Below are 19967 nucleotides of genomic sequence, written 5' to 3'. Positions count from 1 at the left end.
AAGTCATAGATGTAGCGTTAATTTGGCAAATTAAAATGTCATTTGGCCAATAAATTTTAAGTTCAACGTAACCTTTGTACATTTTAATGGGCCGTAATTAAAATATTCAACAGGTAACAGGCGCATGGGGTCGCCGGGGTGGCCCAGGAAAGGTAGGAAAGTGTGCTTCTCCTCTGGATCAAAGCCCTGTTTTATACAAGTAAATGCCACTGAGTGGATGACATTTAACAAGCAGTGTTGTTTTGTAAGAACATGTCAGGGAAAAGGTCAGGCAAGGTGAATTTATAGTTCAGAGTGGATCATTGTAAAGGGCGAGGAGGTGATTTTCATTAAGCCTTGTTAATTATGTTTAAAAAAAGTAATTTCATGTCAATTGCTCCTGGACCCGCCTAGGCAGCAGCTGTCTCCGCGATGTGTATAAGATAAACAGAAGATGACAGCCAGCTATACAACGTGTGCATGTGGGTGTATGAAACACTGAGCTAAAAACAGAACTGCTTCATACCTTTCGCCTAATTAAAGTTGATGTCGAGAAAAAAACCTTATATAAAACAAAGTGTTTAATAACCTGCAAAAAAAAATAAATAACCGTGGATTTTAAAAAGGAGTCTTAATTTGTTTGAAGTAGAAAAGATGTCTTTAAGGTCAGCGTGAGTGCCAAATAAAATTTACAAGTTTAATTTAAAGAGCATCTTCACATCAAGAGCTCAGCCAGATTTACTTTATTTTAATTGCATTAAGGAAACAAACTGAGTTCTGTTCTCAGAAAGAGGAAAACTGTTTGTTCTTAGCGAGGAGCAGGTAAGATCATTGATTTTTAGCAGTAACCATGGCTTGTTTTTGCCCTCTAGAGCTTTGAGTCTGTCATTGCAAGTAAAATCACCCTCTAAAATCTGAGACCACCATACATATACAAGCCTTTAGCCAGCCTGGTGATAGAGCTTTCTCAAAAAGTGGACCTTTCTGCAGTTATATGCCTCATTTTCTATGAGATTAAACTATGAGATTTAAATACTGTATTTTAGTGACATTTTAACTACTATTTTAGCTGGATTAGCTTGTAGCTTATCCAAAATTCATGGATTACAACAACTGCCAAAATAGTATATAATAGTTTATAAATTGCATGAATGATACGTGTAAAATATCAGAGTTGTTTAAGTTTATATTATTTGCGGATGATACAAGTATCTTTTGCTCTGGGGATAATTTACCAACACTTATAGAGTTGATTAAAACAGAAATTAATAAATTTAAATTGTGGTTTGACGTAAACAAACTGTCATTAAATATAAGTAAAACAAAGGTTATGTTATTTGGGAAATTAAAAAGTAGTCTTAATATAGATTTAAAAATTGATAATGAAGTAATAGAAAGAGTATATCCAATTAAGTTTCTTGATGTAGTATTGGATCATAAAATTAGCTGTCAAATAAATAATGTGATTTAGCAGTAGTTAGCACTGTTGCCTCACAGCAAGAAGGTCGATGGTTTGAGTCCCGGCTGGGTCAGTTAACATTTCTGTGTGGAGTTTGCATGTTCTCCCCATGTTCGTGTTCAGTTTTCTTCGAGTACTCTGGTTTCCCCCACAGTCCAAGCTGAATAAACAAAATTGGCCATAGTGTATGTGTGTGGGTATTAAGTGGGTATGGATGTTTCCCAGTGCTGGGTTACAGCTGGAAAGACACCCGCTGTGTAAAACACATGTTGGATAAGTTAGCGGTTCATTGCGCTGTGACAACCCCTGATAAATAAAGGGACTAAGCCGAAAGAAAATTAATGAATGAATTAGGGTGTAGCAGCTGTGTAGAACTTCATTCATTTTCCTTTAGCTTAGTCCCTTTATTCATCAGGTGTTGCCACAGCCGAATGAACCCACACATTCACACACATACAACACTTCTAGCTTATTCCATTCACCTGTACCGCATGTCTTTGGACTGTGGGGGAAACCGGAGCACCCAGAAGAAACCCACGACAACACGGAGAGAACATGCAATCCACAGAGACATGCCAACTGGCCCATCTCGCTTCTACTACTAATGCGATTGTGCTAAACTTAGGAGATGACAATAGTTTTATCGTACAGTTGATTTCAAAACTTTTTTGATTTTATGTTTACAAATTCAGAGCACATTCTTTTTAATTTGTTCAAATTACTAAAATTAAAAATAGATTACTAAAAAACTGCATCAAATATACTCCTTGAGACTCCTAGAGATTTTATGAAGTAATGTCCTGTATTTTAGATCTAGGACAGAGATATCTTGTTTTAAAGTGGTGGTCCACTACGATATCCTATTTTAAACTTTAGTTGATGTGTAATTTTGCTGTGTGAACATAAACAACATCTCTGAATGTAATACGCTCAAAGTTCAAAGCAAAGAGAGACATTGGCATTTACAGAGTTAGCTTAGCAAAGCCGACAGCAAACGAAATTTGGGGACTACAAAAAAATACATCTGGGCAAGTAAGATCACAGAGGCTTCAGGTTATGCGCATTCACCACATGCACACACCCTGTGTGGCCAGATGCGCTGTAATGTTATAGCAGAGAAAGCTAAAATGCTGTCCAAACGCTGCTCTTTCCACAGAGCTTGTTCGGTTTCTGTTTTTGGGATTCCAAAGGGCACGACACAAAGAGAGAAATGCTTAAAATTTCCTTTTAATTATGTTTCGGAGAATAATAAAAAAGATATAGCTAGCATTTGACAAAGAACAGCTTCCAGAATCTCTCCCAGTTCAGTACTGGATTTGGTTAAAAACACCTCACAGAAGCAGCAGCTTCAACCATAAAAGAAGAAGCTGTGGATTGTGAGTCACAACCTGCAAGTGTTTTTCTTTGTTAAAATTGATCAACAACATGCACAGTGTCTAGCATTAACAGTATGTTGTAGCGTGGATTTAAACAGGATGTAAATGTGGCGAGGAGGCGTGGCCGAGAGCCGTTGGAACGGAGTGAGGCCACCACATAAGTGGATACACCTGCGGTGGCACCTGCCTCGGATCCCACGGAAGGAGCTCTGGACCATAAAAGGAGGAACTATGGCAGAGGAAGACGAGAGAGGACCAGGCCCGGGTATTTTACTTTTGCTTTCAGTTCTGCCGTCCGTTTGTTTTGGTTTATTATAAATAAATATTTTAAACTACGTCGGTTCTCCGCCTCCTTCTTCCCGGCGGCCAAAGGGCCGTAAACTTTATTACAGTAAACAAGGAAAAATGCTGTTTAGCACCGCTAACAATTTAGCTACAAATTCATATTTATGTGTCAAGCCGCTGTAAACACCCACAATCTTCAGCAGCGCTGCAGTGTCTCTCTATGCAGACGCTTTCCCTGCACTTTTACATCTCAAATAATAAACTTACAAAAGATCTGTGAACGTTTCACATTACTTACACATGCTTATAACCAGAATATTTGTGAAAGACTTGTCAGACTTTATTTTAGAGAGCAGACTGAGGTTCAGCTCTGTGCTCTTCATTTTCTGTCTGACGCAGGCTCTAATACGGTTAACAGCTACTCTGACAAAATGTTTACACAGTGCAAAAGCAGCAGCAGTTTTAACATGAAGTGACACAGCATCTGACGTACAAATGCCACTGAGTGTATTGACTGTTGCATATTTAGTTGATCATTATCTTAAGTTTAATTAGAGTAATGTGTTCATTATACAATTAATGTAAGAGTTGTGGAACAGGACAGTGAAGGACAACAATAAAAGTATAAAAAACTTCTAGTACATTATTTGTCATCTTTGCGGATGTAACAGTGCAACAGCATGTGCAGTTTTCACCGTCATGTGTCACTCCATAGTGATATGTGTAGTGACCTGTGTCGCGGGGCTTAATGACTCTAATCAACACACGCAAACAATATTTAATCATTATGCAGCTGTTAACATGATTTATTGCATCGCAAGTTACTTTATATGCTGGACTACTCCACTTTAAATTAAAAGCATTTATTTTATTTATTCGTAGTTATACCTTTAGTATGTATTGCCACAATAAATAATATTCAGTTATTTGACAATACATGTCAGTGGATATCAAACTTATTGTGACATGCTGATCTGCTTGTAGGCGCGTGACACTTTTCTTGGTGATGTGAAGCCGATCCGCGAATCACAGCACATTATGTTAGCTGACCAATCAGAGCCTTTTTAGGGCGGGCCTTTCGGAGGAACTAGGAAATATGACAGTGGTTTTCATGATAGCTGAGTGGCTGTATATAATTAAAGTAAGATAAATGAACAAATATCGTGATTTTCTACAAATGAAGCATAAGCACACACTGCGTTGCATCTTATAAACACAACCAACCCTTAAAAATACAGTGTGGAACACCCCTTTAATTAAATTGCATTTTATGTTTTCTATTTGCAGTTAAAAAAGTTGTGAACAGTACTTCAGAGGAGGGGAGAGGGATTTAAACAGCAGCTGTCCAATCAGGTGAGTGAAGACACAAACTGATGATAAAGCTCATTTAGTCCAATGAGATCAAACTCCCTTCTGAGGTCATCAAGCGATAAAATGTCTTTTACTTCAAACGTAGTCATCCTAAAAGAAGATAAGGAAAATGACAGGGCTAGCTGTGAAATGTGTAGTAGAGTGAACATACTGTATTACAGAATGCATCATTAAAGGTAAAAAAGAGCTATTGAAAGCTTGCACAGTATTTGCTTACATTATCTTGTCCTCTGGTTTTGGAATCTCACACAGGACACTCATCATCTTCTCCTTACAGCGCTTCCCAGAAGAATCCACATCCACTTTCACACTCTTCAGAAGGTGGATATATTGCTATAAAGAGCAGGTTTAGCATGAGTGTTCTTGCATACATAAATGAAACTAAAAATTATATTTCACTTATTCTTATTTAACACGCACTATAAAAAAATATATAATGACAAAAACTCAAGACAACTACTATTTTTACGTTGCTATAACTTCCTTTAATAAGTTAATAAGGTTTTAACTTAATATGTTAGTTGGTTTGATTGGTGTAAGTAGATGAGTACAAAAGTTAATTTGATTCAACTAAAAAATTTGCAATAACTATCCCATTCAGTCTATATTTGCTAAAACATTTTACATAAACATGTGAGAGTAAAAAAATGTAATTTAATTTTACATAACATAGTAACTTTGTTTTTAAATGCTGTGCAATCTAATAACCTCATCATCTGCAGCGAGAAAATGGCAGTTGTCGTAAGTGATATTTTATCAACAAATTTTGGGGACATTTTTGACAAGGCTAACTCATTATTCCTCCATCCACCAACCCAACTTCACACCTTTAAACCCGATTCCTACATAAATTGGAGGTTAAATTGGGCTAGATACTTCACTCTGATCTCTCTCTTTATCCTGACAAGAGGAACAACATGATTTAGGGTGTCTTTCCAAGCATGGAGTCCTTTCCCCAGACAACACGCCAAATATGCATATTCTATTCAGTCAAAGATCGGTAAGTGTGAACTCATGAAAGGCACCATAAGGGACAGTGAAGGGCCTTCATCTTTATTGTAACTGTTTCTGTTTTTTGTTTTGTTTTGTTTCATTTATCCATGTTCAGTATCAATTGTCATCTATTGACGTTTTCAGCAAATAACTTGTTTGAGTCCTGTTGTTTTTGCTACAAGTTGGCATCAATAAAAACATTAAACTGCCTATCTGGCGTGTGCTGTACTGTATTTGTGTTTTTTACACATATAGAGCTTAATAAAGCTTTCAATGTCTGTTACAATAGCTTTCAAGACCTGAAAAAAAATTAATATAACATATACAGTTGAAGTCAGAATTATTAGGCTCCCTGAATTATTAGCCCCCTGTTTGTTTTTTTCATCAATTTCTGTTTAACGGAGAGCAGGTTTTTTTAAAACGTTTCTTAACATAATAGTTTTAATAACTCATGTCTAATAACTGATTTCTTTTATCTTTGCCAGTAATTAATATGTGACTAGATTTTTTTCAAGACACTTACAGCTTAAAGTGACATTTAAAGGCTTAACTAGGTTAATTAGGTTAACTAGGCAGGTTAGGGGAATTAGGCAAGTTATTGTATAATGATGATTTATTCTGTAGATTATTGAAAAAATACAAAGCTTAAAGAGGCTAATAAGATTGACCTTAAAATGATGTTTAAGAAATTAAAAACTGCTTTTATTCTAGCCAAAATAAAACAAAAAAAACTTTCTCCAGAAGAAAAAATATTATCAGACATACTGTGAAAAATTCCTTGCTCTGTTAAACATCCTTTGGATAATATTTACATATATTCATTCATTTTCTTGTAGGCTTAATCCCTTTATTAATCCAGGGTCGCCACAGTGGAATGAACCGCCAACTTATCCAGCAAGTTTTTAGGCAGCGTATGCCCTTCCAGCCGCAACCCATCTCTGGGAAACATCCACACACACACACACACACACACACACACACACACACACAACAGACAATTTAGCTTACCCTATTCACCTGTACCACATGTCTTTGGACTGTGGTGGAAACCGGAGCACCCAGAGGAAACTCACTCGAGGGCAGAGAGAACATGCAAACTCCACACAGAAACGCCAACTAAACCGAGGCAAGAACCGGCGACCTTCTTGCTGTGAGGCGACAGCACTACCTACTGCGCCACTGCCTCGACCATTTACATAATATTTTTAGTTTTGATTATATTTATATCTTTTTGTTTAGATCAAAAACATAATTTACTGACTTTCTTCAACAAGACACATGGTTTGTTCAAGAAGTTATATAAAATTGTTTACATATACTTAGAAAAGATTATTTAATGCAAGTTATTTATTTTCATTGGATCAAGTGATAAAATTGGCATGCTAACCATTCTCCTATTTTTTTAATTGGATGGATGTAAAGAATTTGTAGTGTATGGACTTCACATATTTCTCACACAGATGTTCCATATGATATTAGACTCGTACTTTAATATTTTCCTTTGTTCCCTGCAGCAGAATCAATATCAGCTTCCCTGTGAAGAGTCTCCCGGTGAGGCGCAGCTCTAAAGTCCATTTTTCGATCAGTTTGATGTACTTTGCTTTGGATCTCATGTGATCATGTTGGATCTAAATGTAGTAAAGCGGTCCAGGTTTCCTCCGTAGTCTCTGGTCTGACCTCGGCTGAATGGCAGCTTGATGTTTTGATTAAGTCAGAGAAATTTTCCTGAAGCCACAGCATTAAACCATGGACCATGGGTTCTGCTGGAAGTGACTGTGCTGTGTCCAGTAAACTGCGTCTCAGGTCATGACACTGTCTCCTTGATAAGTGGTTGGAACTGATGCTGATATCTGGAGGAGTGTTGGGGTATTCAGGAGAGATGTGGAAAATGATGTCTAGCGATGTCTTCTCGTTGTTGTCTATTAGCGTGTGTACGCGGAACACAACTCCTTTTTCAGCTGCATTAAAACATAACAAGATAGGAGATTTAAACAGATCAGGAACATCCATTATTGGGTTAAAACGATTCTGTGTATCCAGATGAACAGACTATGATCTACAAATAAATGTAAACGGATTATTACATTTATATAATTAAATAAATATAAATATAATTTAAATACATTTGTGAAACAATAACATTTTAAATACTGAGGATTATATACAGAGAGTCACACATGATCATCTGTATTTAAATTATTCTATAAAACTTAGTAGAAGCTTTCTTACATTGATGTAACAGCTGCCCTTGGCTTTGGATTATTTAATATTTTTTAATAAATGTCTGACAGTGTTGACAAAAAAGGGAACAACTTTGAAATCTTATAAAACATGCAAATGCCAATTGAAAACAACATTAGTTTTTTTTTTTCGTTGTTAAAGTAATATTTGTGTCCTTTAATTGCATAAGAAAAACTGAATCCCTATCTGTGAACACACTGATGAAGATGGAAAGTGCCATAGGATAGAAAGACAGACAGACAGACAGACAGACAGACAGGTTGTTTTAGCATTGATATTTTATTTATTACATATTTATTGCCACATCAGCAACTTATGGCTATTTCGTGGATAAACATTAAATAATACATGATAAAAAAAACTAATTCGTATTACACTAAAAAAGTTACTTAGAAAGATGTATAAAATAGAAATAGATAGAATTCACACAAAAATGTATTTAAAGTTAAATATGATTTTTCAGCTCTATTTTTGTTAAAAAAAATTTTAACTCTTCCAGGTGGTACGTTTTTAAAAATGTCCATCAAAGTACTCTCCTTATAAAAATGTTGTCTAATGGAATTTAAACTTCTGCATTTCTTTTAGCATTGATATAACAATGTGTGCATCCGCAATAGTCACAGCACATCGCAAGATATGTTATGTTAAGTCTGAATTACAGTTGACAAGGAGTCACAGAATTGTATTTAATTCTTTTATTTATGCGGAATATATACATTTTATGCAAAAAGTTTTGTCTTGTTTCTAGTCCAAATATCTACATTTTAAAGCAAAAACAAGATTATTTTACTTATTCCACTTGCAGATAATATAGCTTGTTTTAAGGCAAAACGCTTAATTTTCACGTATTTCTTCTGAAATTAAAAACAAAACAATATTTGTACAATATATAAGAATTTGAAGATATTATGACTAGAAGCAAGACAACAAATTATTTATTGCGATTCTTTAATTTCTGTAGCTGAATACTGTCAGACTCCCCAGAAAACCATCAAATAGAGCTATTCAAACTCATGAAACTGTATTTAAATTGCAAGACTTATCGCAGAAAAATATCAAAATATCGGATTTTTCCAGTATTGTGCAACCCTAATTCCATTATTAAACCCTCATAACTTTTACAGTTGAAAACATTTTAATTTTCAAGCTTATTTTAAATGACAAGCAATGGGACATGTTTTTCTCATGCTTCAAGAATTAGTGAGAAGACTTATCATTTGAAAGTAAATAGAACTGATTTATAGTTAAGTAATATAAATGAGAGATACAGTATATGCTGTTATCAAGACCTTTGCTGTGCACTTCTGCCGTAAAATGCAGTTTCATAGACTTTCATTAGCATTCTCAGTCTACATTTAAAACAAAAATCAAAGGCTTTAACTGATTAAAATGTAGCCTAATATGATTATTATTTTGATGGTTAAAGCAAGAACAAGGGGTGAAATGCACTAGGTTTACAAATGAATGCAAAATAAAATATAGTATACTGATGTAATGAGTGTAATAATCTTGTTAGTCTAATATTAGGCTTTTTGGTGGGTTTTAAACAAACAAAAAACATAAAATAGTCGTCGTTTTCAACTAAACCACACATTAAACAATTCACTTTACTTAATTTCATCAGTATTGTATTCATATTAAAACTATGTATTTATTTATTTAAATATATATCTTTAGTAAGTGAAGGCTTCATTCATGGAACTCACCACACAGAGTCACTGTCATTAGTTGTCATAACTTAATTATTAATTTTACAATTAATTTAGGTTAAAATATGCACATTTCAGAGGGGATGCATTTTACAGCAGAGGTGCAATTCTCGCCACAACACCTTATTCTCATGAATATTAAAACAATCTGTGATATGTAATATGTGCAGAAAACATTTGTAAAAAAAAAAATAACATAAAAAAAACTACAATCAGAGACTCACACTGAGCAAAACAACGACTACAATGTAAAAGTGAGTATGTTTGCTTTTTGTGGAATTTATCTAAAATATTACAAATACGTAGCTTTATGTAAAAGTGGTTTAAAATTCACAATTATGTAAATTTGGGCTACAAATTACAGTTCATTTGTTATTACATTAACGTTACATCTGTAAAACTTTTGTTATGGTTAATTATTAACACGAATTACTGTTTAATAACAATGGAAAATATAAAACAACACATACATATTAACTGTGGTATTTCGCAGGAAATATTGTTTATCGTGGCAAATAGTTTAAGAAGCGTAACGTTAAACTCAACGTTAATAAGAAACTTATAAAGCTGAACTCACGTGACTCTTCCAGCACTTCGAATTCGCCTTGCTCGCAATATATGGCGGATAAAACAGACAATTCATCAAAAGCTTCCTTTGACATTTTCCTCCTGTAAAAGGTATCATTATTCGTTAACTTCTTCTTCTTCTTCTTCTTCTTTTTCGTTTAATGGCGGGTGGCAAACCAGCTTGAGGTGCATTACCGCCACCTACTGTGTTGGAGTGTGAGACTTCAATGAGTGGAAGGCTTACTACATTCTCTAAAAAAAAAAAAAAAAAAAAAAAAAACACCTTTTTTAAACCCTTTCATAGTATATTAATAATAATAAACAATATTCATAATAAAAATCTAAATAAAACTAACTAAATAACCAAAATATAATTCTTTCCGATTAAATCCTGTAAAACAACCCTGTACTCCTCAAGAATTTTAGCAGATAATCATATACCTTAGTTTCTTTCTGAGCATTTTTAAAAATGTTAGTGATTGTAATGTCTGTCATGTCCAAATCTCTTAGTTTTATTTTAAACTGGTCCCTCTCTCTTCTATATTTTGTGCACTTGATTAATACATGTTCTATGGTTTCGATCTGTCCACAATGTCTGCAGCATTCTGTTTCCCTTTTCCCTATCTTGAATAGTGAACTGTTTAAATTGGAATGACCTATACGAAGTCTGGATATGACTGTGTCTTCCTTCCTGTTCCCATATACTTTCCTTTCTTTCCCCACTTTATTTTGTATATTATACAGATGTCTTCCTTTTGATTCTGAATCCCAGTCCTCTTGCCAAAGATTATTTACTGATTTATTTATAATATATTTTATTTCTGTTTTAGATAGCGGGATCTCAATATCCACCTCATCTTTCCCCAATGCTGTTTTTGCCATCTTATCTACTATTTCATTTCCTTCTACTCCTACATGAGCAGGGATCCATAAAAATTCTACTGTTACTCCTATTTGGTTTATTTTATTTATGTTTTGAAATATTTCATTTAGTAGATCCTGTCGTGTTTCTGAGGTCCCCATATTCAAACAATGTAGTGCTGAGTATGAATCAGAGCACACCACTACTCTTGATAGCTGATTTTGTTCCACCCACTGTATTGCCATTGATATTGCCATTAATTCTGTTGAGAAAACTGATATATGATTACTTAACCTCACTGAAACATTTTGTTTATTGTTAGGAATATATAGAGCTGCTGCTGTATAACCATTGTCTGGATTTTTAGACCCATCTGTATATATTTGTGTATAATTTAAATATTTTTGTTTTAGATATCGTCTTACTAGATTATCTTTAGACAGACTCCTGTTCTTATCCTTAATTATACTGTGTATCTGTAAATCAACTTGTGGCACTTGAAACATCCAATGAGGTGTATCTGGTATAGTTAATGTAGGTCCTATTTTTATTTGATCCAATCCTAATTTCCTGGCCTCCAATTCTGCATTCCACCCGAAACTCCTGTTCTTGCTATATTCATGTTCCCAACAGTTTTTGATTATTGCTTTTACTGGGTGTGTATCTGCATGCCCTCTTATAGTGCTCCAATATGCCATTTTCAGCTTAAGTGTTCTATACTTTATTGGTTGTTCTGCCATTTCCAGAATCGCTGGAATGGGCGATGTTCGAAATGCTCCACTTCCTATTCTTAATGCTTGATTTTGAATAACACTAATTTTTTGTAGCTGAGATTTAGATGCTGAGCAATATACTATACTGCCATAATCTAAAATTGGCCTTATCATAGCACAGTATATTCTTTTTAATGCATTTCTGGTAGCACCCCACTCTACTCCTGCCAAACATCTTAGAATATTTAATCGTTTTTTGCATTTATCTTGTATTTTCTTTATATGGGTTGTAAATGTAAGTTTTGAGTCTATCCATACTCCTAGGAACCTGATTTCTTGAACCTGCTCTAACTCTTGCCCATATAGATTTATTGTGATATTTGGGGATTTCCTTTTTTTTGAGAAACACATCACTTTGTTTTTTTCTACAGACAATTTAAAGCTCCATTTATTTACCCAATTTTCCACTTCATTAACTGCTTTTTGCATTTTTTCTTTAACATACTCTACGTTTCTTCCCCTTTTCCACAAAGCACCGTCATCTGCATATAAAGACTTGCCTATATCTTGTCCAACCGTTTCAAATATATCATTAATCATAATGTTAAATAACACCGGGCTGCATACACTACCCTGTGGGGTTATTCGTTAACTTGCTCTCATACTAACGTCCACATATCACCGGTTTGTTATTGAACGACACGGTCATATATTTCGAGTAGAAACAAGAGTTCGGTAAAATAGTTCCGCCTTAAAATAACAACTGCAGTGTTCACGTATATTTTCACGTCAAACTCACTTATTGGAGAGCCGCAGCTCTGCAGAGTTTAGTTTCAAATTAAACACACCTGATCAAAATAATTAAGTCCTTCAGGCTTGTTTAAAATCTACAGGTAAGTTGATTTAGAAATAAACTGTGCAGGGCAGCGGAGTTATGACATCTTATTGGGTTGCTGAGATGATAAAATAGGACTAAATGATTACTGTTTTAATGTTATATTTGTATTACTTTTGAGTAAGATTAAGTGTACTGAATTTGTTTGTCTCTCTGCGTTTATTCTTTTTTAATTTATTAAGCTTATATATGAGAACAGTATTATTTTATTTAAGAATAAATCTCTAATTTACAGTATGATGACTGGTTTTTATATTTAATGTTAGCCCGTTCTTCAACAATCAAGACCTACTTTTTAGGAATACAGAATTTCTTTCGAAATATAACATAAAAAGGCTATTATTATTATTATCACTATTATTATTATTATTATTATTATTATTATTTAAGCTGATTTAAACGCCTGCTTTGTTCTAAATCTAATTCTTTTTCTCTGTAGATTGTATTTTCATAACTGGGAATTTTACAGGGCTGCACGGTGGTGCAGTGGATAGCACAATTGCCTCACAGCATGAAGGTTGCTGATTCGAGCCCAGGCTGGGTCAGTTGGCAATTCTGTGAGGAGTTTGCTCGTTCTCCGTGTGTTGGTGTGGGAGCTCCGGTCTCCCCGAGAAGTCCAAAAACATGTGGTACAGATGAATTGGGTAATTTAAAAAAAAGTGTGTATAGATGTTTCCCAGAGATGGGTTGCAGCTGGAAAGGCATCTACTGCATAAAATGTATGCTGGATAGGTTGGTGGTTCAGTCCCTTGTCACCACCCCAGATTAATAAAGGGACTAAGCGGAAAAGAAATTGAATGAATGAATTTTACAAATATTTGAGTACAATTTCACTTTATTAAGAAAAAGCAGTCAGAACATGTACCCTACAAATTGTGAAACATTCATCTCTTATTATGACTTTCTCACCAATTTGTGCCCCTGTTCTGTGCTTAAGTGTGCTCTTAAAATAAATCAAACCTGATCTTGAACTTAACTTGAATTGTGTTTGTAATTTAGTAGTTGTAAATTTATTCAATCAGTTTTTCTTAGTTTTAATTTAAATCTGAGTGAATGATGAGAAAATGATATTTACATTTTAAACTACTTTAAAGCAAAACATGTTGAACAAAAATTAAACTAAAACTAAACTAAACTAAAAACTAAACTAAAATTAAAATTGAAATAAAAAAGTGGTTTAAAACTAATCTTCTAAATATTTTTGTTCAGTTTTTTATTTTACATTATTTTTATTTTACAATGTTTGCCTTATAGAGACTATATATAGACTATAGAAAAAAGACTATATATATATATATATATATATATGTGTGTTCCTGAGGCTGTTTATCTGTTTGTTTATTTATTTTTTGTTTAAAAAAAGCTTGTTCTGAATATGCTGTACTATATACCTGCCAGCAGGAGGCAGTGTAGGAACACCTGTTTGCTAAAACTGCAGAAGGATGAGAGAAAATGATGATGAGCAAGCATGAGTTTTCTTATTTAAGAGGAACTTTAAAAAAACATGTTTCATAAATTAAGAACTCTTCTGAAACAAAAATATTTTATGAGGGTTGAATGTGGAGATTTGGACATAAGTAACAGATATTAATTTGAAATTGTCATGTATGTTGACTCAAAGGATTTCAGATTTCAGATTTGTATACATATAATAGCCTAAAAAAATAATGTTTAATATAAAACATCATCTTGAAAATACATTTTCTTATAAAACCTGACAGTTTGTGATCTGAAATGTTTTTTAAATTGACTATTTGTTATTGAATGATACATTTACTGTAGATCTGCATGGTATGATATGTCATAATAAAGCCTACATCATTTTCAGTTTTATCTAAGTATCCTTTCATTCGAACACAATCAATAAAACATATATACATTTTAAACAAAATAAAAAGATTTGACCAATATTTCATTCCATAATATACCATAAAAATCTGATATGGTTTTAAAACATTTAAAGAAATATTATAGTACTGAACAAACAACATAATAAGAGTGTGCAATGTATAATTGTGAATAGTCATCAGACTGAAACATGCTTTTCATTGATTCTCACCAGTACAGTTCATGTGCTCTAGAAGACGATCATGGTCTTCAGGAAACTCTCTAGAGGTCTTGAAGTCCTCCTGGTCCACCACAGTACAGTCTGTTATGGTGAGTTTACAGCCATAACCTCAACATTAAACACACTGCCATTACACACATCTCATGTCAACTGCTTTTAAATTCTTTGGTGAGGGATTATATGGCTGCATCTATGAAGCAAACTCTTGGGAAGGATGGCTTTGAGGAATTCTAATTTTTCTACATTATATATATATATATATATATATATATATATATATATATATATATATATATATATATATATATATATATATATATATATATATATATATATATTTGCTCTTGACAAATTGAGAACATAATTGTAACATGTTTGATTGCTTATTGTCAATTGTTTAATACATTTTCCTTTGTTTTAAACAGGCAAATAAACAAGTTTTATTGCGAAAGCACCTCGGTCCAACGCTGATCTTTCTTCTAGCCTGGTCCCGTTCCATTAGCAGTTTGTCTTAATCCTGCCTAGAGATACAGATATTACTCAGCTGCTGGACTGACTGGAGCAACTTGACCTGTACATCATAATCCTGAACGTCTCTCACCTTGACAAGACTTATTTGACTTTAAGGTGTCTCACTGAGGCTCCATCAAGGAAAACTGAGCACGTTGTATCATGCAGGAAACAGTGTCCCTCAATCTGTGCTGCCATTGTGGGGTGTTTCATCGAGACATAAAACTGGAGAACCTGCAGATCAACACAGACAGACTTGGTCAAGCTGATGGGCTTCTCCAGTAAGAGTCTGCAGATATTCTGTGATATGTATTGTGCAAGATTCTGTGATATTTGCAATAAACTTGTGGTTTGAGACTTGATATTACTAGTTAAACTGGTGTCCTTAATAAACTAAACCACACCTAATAACAAATAACAACAAGAACCAAAGAGTCAGCAACTTCAAGCCTGAGTTCATGAGTCTAGGTTATGAGAATACCATTTTGGACAGAAACAGTAAAGATGTGACTCCATATCAAGATTCATCATACAAAATCTCTTTCTTTCAGGAACTCAAGAATTCTCTCCACCTGAGTAATTAAAGTGAATTTAATTGAATTGAATTGAGTACTACATGAATCACAAGAAGGGCTTTTATTCAGACTGGTGTTTGGCTGTTTTTTCTAATTTCAGACACACTGATGATCTGAGCCTGGATTTTCAAACCGTAAGAGGCCGTTCATCACAGCATAGAAAACTATACAAATCAAGAAAAATTAAAAGTATCATCTGAAGGAACCAAATTTTGAGCAATTTCATGCAAATGTCAACCTTGCCCTAAAAAAGTTTTCTCCAAAATAGCGAAACCCTTTTTGTGTAGGCTTGTGATTTACAGTGCTGTAAAATACTCAAAAATGTCTATCATGTTTGTTCTATAAAGAGCCAACTCTTATTCTTTTGATTAGCATTATTGCACTGTACAATTGAAGTCAGAATTATTAGCCCTTTTTCTGTTAAATGGAGAGAAGATGTTTTCAAAACATTTCTAAACATAATAGTTTTATTAACTCATTTTATTATTATTGTTATTTATTAACTGATTTATTTTATATTAACCATGATGACAGTAAATAATATTTGACTAGAAACTTTTCAAGACACTTCTATACAGCTTAAAGTGACATTTAAAGGCTTAACTTGGTTAATTAGGCAGGTTAGAGTAATTAAGCAAGTTATTGTATAATGCTGGTTTGTTCTGTAAACTTTCGAATAAATATATAGCTTAAAGGGGCTAATAGCTTTGTCCTTAAAATAGTTCATAAAAAATTAGAAACTGCTTTTATTCTAGCCAAAATAAAACAAATAAAACTTTCTCCAGAAGAAAAAATATTATCAGACATACTGTGAAAATTTCCCTACTCTGTTAAACATAATTTGGAAAATATTTACAAAACGAAAAGAAGAGGGCTAATAATTCTGACCTCAACTGTAAGTTGTATACTGTAAACTCGCAAACTTTTTGGTCACATCCATAAAACATGTTTATTTTCCTCATTTAAAATGTTAAAAATGTTAATATAAATATAAACAAATATTAAATATTTAATAAAATATAAATGTTTCAATGTAATGTTAACTTTTTTTCTGTGTATTTATGTTTTAAGTTTTGACAGCAAATGTCACATCCACAATGCTGGAATTGCACTTATAAAAGATAAATGTAGATATTAAATCTTTCCTGATATTTTAGGCATACCACATATAAAATAAAACTGTACAGTGTAATATTGAGACAGCAGAAGTAAAGTTAATAATCTGACTCTCTCATCTCCTCCAATGATCTACACAGAATATTTCCACCAGATTCAATTCTGAAAACCCAAGCAAGCTGATTGAGCTGAGGAAAATCATACTCTGTTAGCACTGACTGTACTTTAATATAAGCTAAATACCTCTAAACAGCTTATACACTGATCACAGTTCTTAGTGTAACTAAATGTTAAATATTTTCTTTATGATTGTTTTCTACTGGAAACTGATTAAGTGCTTTATTTGCCTTTTTTGTAGAAACAACTTGGAGATGAATCTCTTCACTGTGATTCTGCTTTGTCTGTGATGAATTATTCAATTACTAACAAAGCCACATCAAATATGTAAAGAATGTTTATTTGTGTTCTGTACATTGATGACATGTTAGAAATACATGATATTTATAAGAAATAGATCATTCTGTACAGGTTTAACTGTCTTCATGTACCAATCTCTGCTTTGCTATATGCAAATATACAATGTGCTGGTCATTAATAGTAGACCTGTTGTCTAACTGGTCTAAATCCTCCACATCTGTCTGCTTTAGACTGGCTGATGTGTGTCGTCGATGCTCTGGTTTCAGCTGGCGCTGCATTTTCAGCTCCTCCAGCATCCACACAGAGTCTCACAGACGCAGCAGAGGAAGCTCAGGATCAGGAAGCTGTTCTCTGCAGTTCCTCTGCCACTCCTGCTCACCCTCTACAAATCATTGAAAGCATTTATCTACACTGACTCTAACAATGCAAAGTCACGACTGCTGGTATTCAAATAAGTGTAATGGCACTGGCCACCTGTTCACTGCAACCAGGGGTGGCGCTCAATCTCATCTAAACTGGGCCGATCTGCTGGCGCTGCACTGAGACACCAGCGAATCAGCTGACGGCACTCTGTTCCACACAACACAGCCTTCAGAACCACAAAAGCACAAACTTCTGCTCGCTCACCACATCATCTTCATCTCTTACCTGTCGACAGCTTCCTCGGGAAGTGTAGTCTGCTTTTGGACGTGACCCTCTGTGCGCCTCTGAAGGGGAAACAGTCGCACAGGATGTTGTAGAGAGTCACGCCGATGGACCAGACTGTCAGTGGAGAGGCATGATAGCGATGATGCCGAAACCACTCAGGAGGAGCAAAAGCTGGAGTGCCTGAGAGACACAAGAAGAGCACAAACACACACTCTAAAGGCTCCAGTACACACAAACTCCTTTTGGAGAATCACAGCAAGTTCACAAACATCCTCAGAGCGTTTCCTTCAGTCACACAAACCAACCTGCAAAGTATCTGTAGGCCGAGTCCTTCATCAGATCTCCACAGCCGAAGTCCAGCAGCTTGATGTCGTGTGAGTCTGTGGAGATCAGCAGGTTCTCTGGCTTGACGTCTCGGTGCAGGACGCGGCGGCTCTCGCAGTGTTTCAGCGCCGCGATCAGCTGCACCAGCACTTTCTTGGCCAGAGGCTCGTCCAGACAGCCGTTCTCCTCACAGAAACTCTGGAGATCTTGGCAAGGAGCTGGACGCTCCAGGATCAGGACGTAGCGTCTGCGATGGTCAAACCAGTCCAGCAGCTGCAGGACACTGGGGCAGACAGGAGCTGAAGAGACGCGGGTCATCAACGCCACTTCCAGCGGCAGACGACCCTGACCGTCCTGCAGGACAAATGCTTCGTTACATCCAGGACTGAATCAAACACAACAGATTCACGCTCAACTTACAACTTTCAGTCTGGTGTCCGTCGGCTCTTTAGACACGTACTTGATGGCCACCTGTAGACAGATAAAGCACAGTAAATAAGCCCTGCCTGATCGGGACACGGGACATTTACTGACATCAACATTTCAAAAGCCTGTCTGAATGAAGGAGTGAAGGAAAAGTCTTACTGGCAGTCCATCAGACCTGCGGATCCCAGCAAACACAGAGCCGAATCCGCCTCGTCCCAGCAACGGGCCCTTGGCATATTGGTCTGCAACACAGAAGAGCAGCAGAAATGTGTTGAAGAGAAAACATGAGTTGAGTCTCTTTAATGACCAATCATTTCACAACTGAGTCTCCACTATAAGCCTGTGCTGACCTCTGCGAGAGCGTTTGGCAGGTCTCCTAGACGAGGTGGACGCCGTTTGCTGCTTCCTCTTCCTCTGATCTGTGGACACTGAATCGGCCAACAGGGAGGACAGAGGAGCCAAATAACCAGGAAGCCCACCAGAAGCGTCCCGTGTCTCTGTGTCCTGAACTGCTGTCTGGGTGAAAGCTGCACTCCTGGATCTGGAGCGGCCTGAGGATGAAATATCACAGACAGCAAACACTGATTATTGATTATTAATAAAACATCACTCACTGTCAGTGGTCACACTGCATTATTACAATCATTACAACTGATTCAAGGAATAAAATACTTTCTCAATAAGTCTGTTTGTTTCTTCATTAAATAAAACATCATTTATTAGTTAGAGGGGGATATTTTAAGATTATATGGCTTGATTTACACAATCTTCTTCATATTCATTTATTAAAACACAGTAAAACACAACATAAACATAGCAAAAATAAACAAATGTCAAATGAAGAACACTCACTTCCTCTTTCAGCCATTTGCGCCATGAAGACCGTCCTGCAAAACTCCACCACAAGAGAAAATACAAACAAGAGAAAATATAATGACAAATCAATAAAAGACAACTGAAATGTCAAACAAACAAGTAGAAAAATACACAAACTAAAACAGAAATGACAAAAGAGCAATAAAATAAGCGTCTTAACAAGTAATCTGAACGATTAAAATAATTATATATTCTTTTCAAAGAAAATATCCTCCGATGTCGTCCTGGAAAGAAAGTCTCCTCTCAGAAATCCTCAGGGCTTCTTGAAGAATCAGTTTCAGCTCAAAAGTCTCTGCAAGTCTCTGAATTCGCCTCGTCTCTCAACCAAGATTTTCAGCGCTTTCAGTGTTTTTATATCGAGTCATATAATAACACGCGTTACTATAGCAACTCAAATTTGAAAAATCACGCATGTGGAAATCTGACGTCACGCCTGAGCAAAATTAAATAAAGAATAAAATAATCAACAGATATTTTATACATTTATTAGAATTATCCTTTAACCAGCCAAACACAAAGATTTTCCTTTTGAGGAATGATAATTTATTAAAAATGGT

General features: G+C 35.1%; 2 protein-coding genes across 9 annotated transcripts; both read right to left on the bottom strand.

Annotated features, from left to right (window-relative positions):
• Positions 1 to 3863: 3863 nt before the first annotated feature.
• rwdd3 (RWD domain containing 3) lies at positions 3864 to 12242 on the bottom strand. Its single transcript, NM_200756.1, is given in 6 exon segments — positions 3864 to 4560; positions 4688 to 4803; positions 6951 to 7078; positions 7080 to 7421; positions 9991 to 10108; positions 12208 to 12242. Coding segments are annotated over 5 exon segments (783 nt in total). The 5' UTR covers positions 10076 to 10108; positions 12208 to 12242; the 3' UTR covers positions 3864 to 4448.
• Positions 10136 to 19829, bottom strand: pimr54 (Pim proto-oncogene, serine/threonine kinase, related 54). Of its 8 annotated transcripts, none has more exons than XR_012391360.1 (12): positions 19387 to 19803; positions 18885 to 19085; positions 18694 to 18776; positions 18529 to 18579; positions 18090 to 18462; positions 17785 to 17964; positions 17611 to 17706; positions 17323 to 17518; positions 15120 to 15262; positions 14974 to 15039; positions 14510 to 14626; positions 12954 to 13227 (listed from the first exon to the last, which is right to left on the bottom strand). XR_012391360.1 is itself a non-coding variant. In XM_068213142.2 (8 exons), exons 1-7 carry the CDS (start codon positions 19409 to 19411, stop codon positions 17615 to 17617), a joined length of 1005 nt encoding a protein of 334 aa, XP_068069243.1. In that variant the 5' UTR covers positions 19412 to 19829; the 3' UTR covers positions 17157 to 17518; positions 17611 to 17614. The 8 variants fall into 8 exon arrangements, 1 of the variants encoding a protein (XP_068069243.1); XR_012391361.1 differs by having other exon boundaries at positions 12959 to 13227; positions 14510 to 14579; XR_012391362.1 differs by lacking the exon at positions 12954 to 13227 and having other exon boundaries at positions 14510 to 14599.
• Between the last annotated feature and the right edge of the window lie 138 nt (positions 19830 to 19967).

This window comes from Danio rerio, chromosome 2, assembly GCF_049306965.1.
Source record: "Danio rerio strain Tuebingen ecotype United States chromosome 2, GRCz12tu, whole genome shotgun sequence".
Lineage (NCBI taxonomy): Eukaryota > Metazoa > Chordata > Actinopteri > Cypriniformes > Danionidae > Danio > Danio rerio.
Note: the sequence above shows the minus strand (reverse complement) of the source record. Positions and strands in the feature narration are given on the sequence as shown.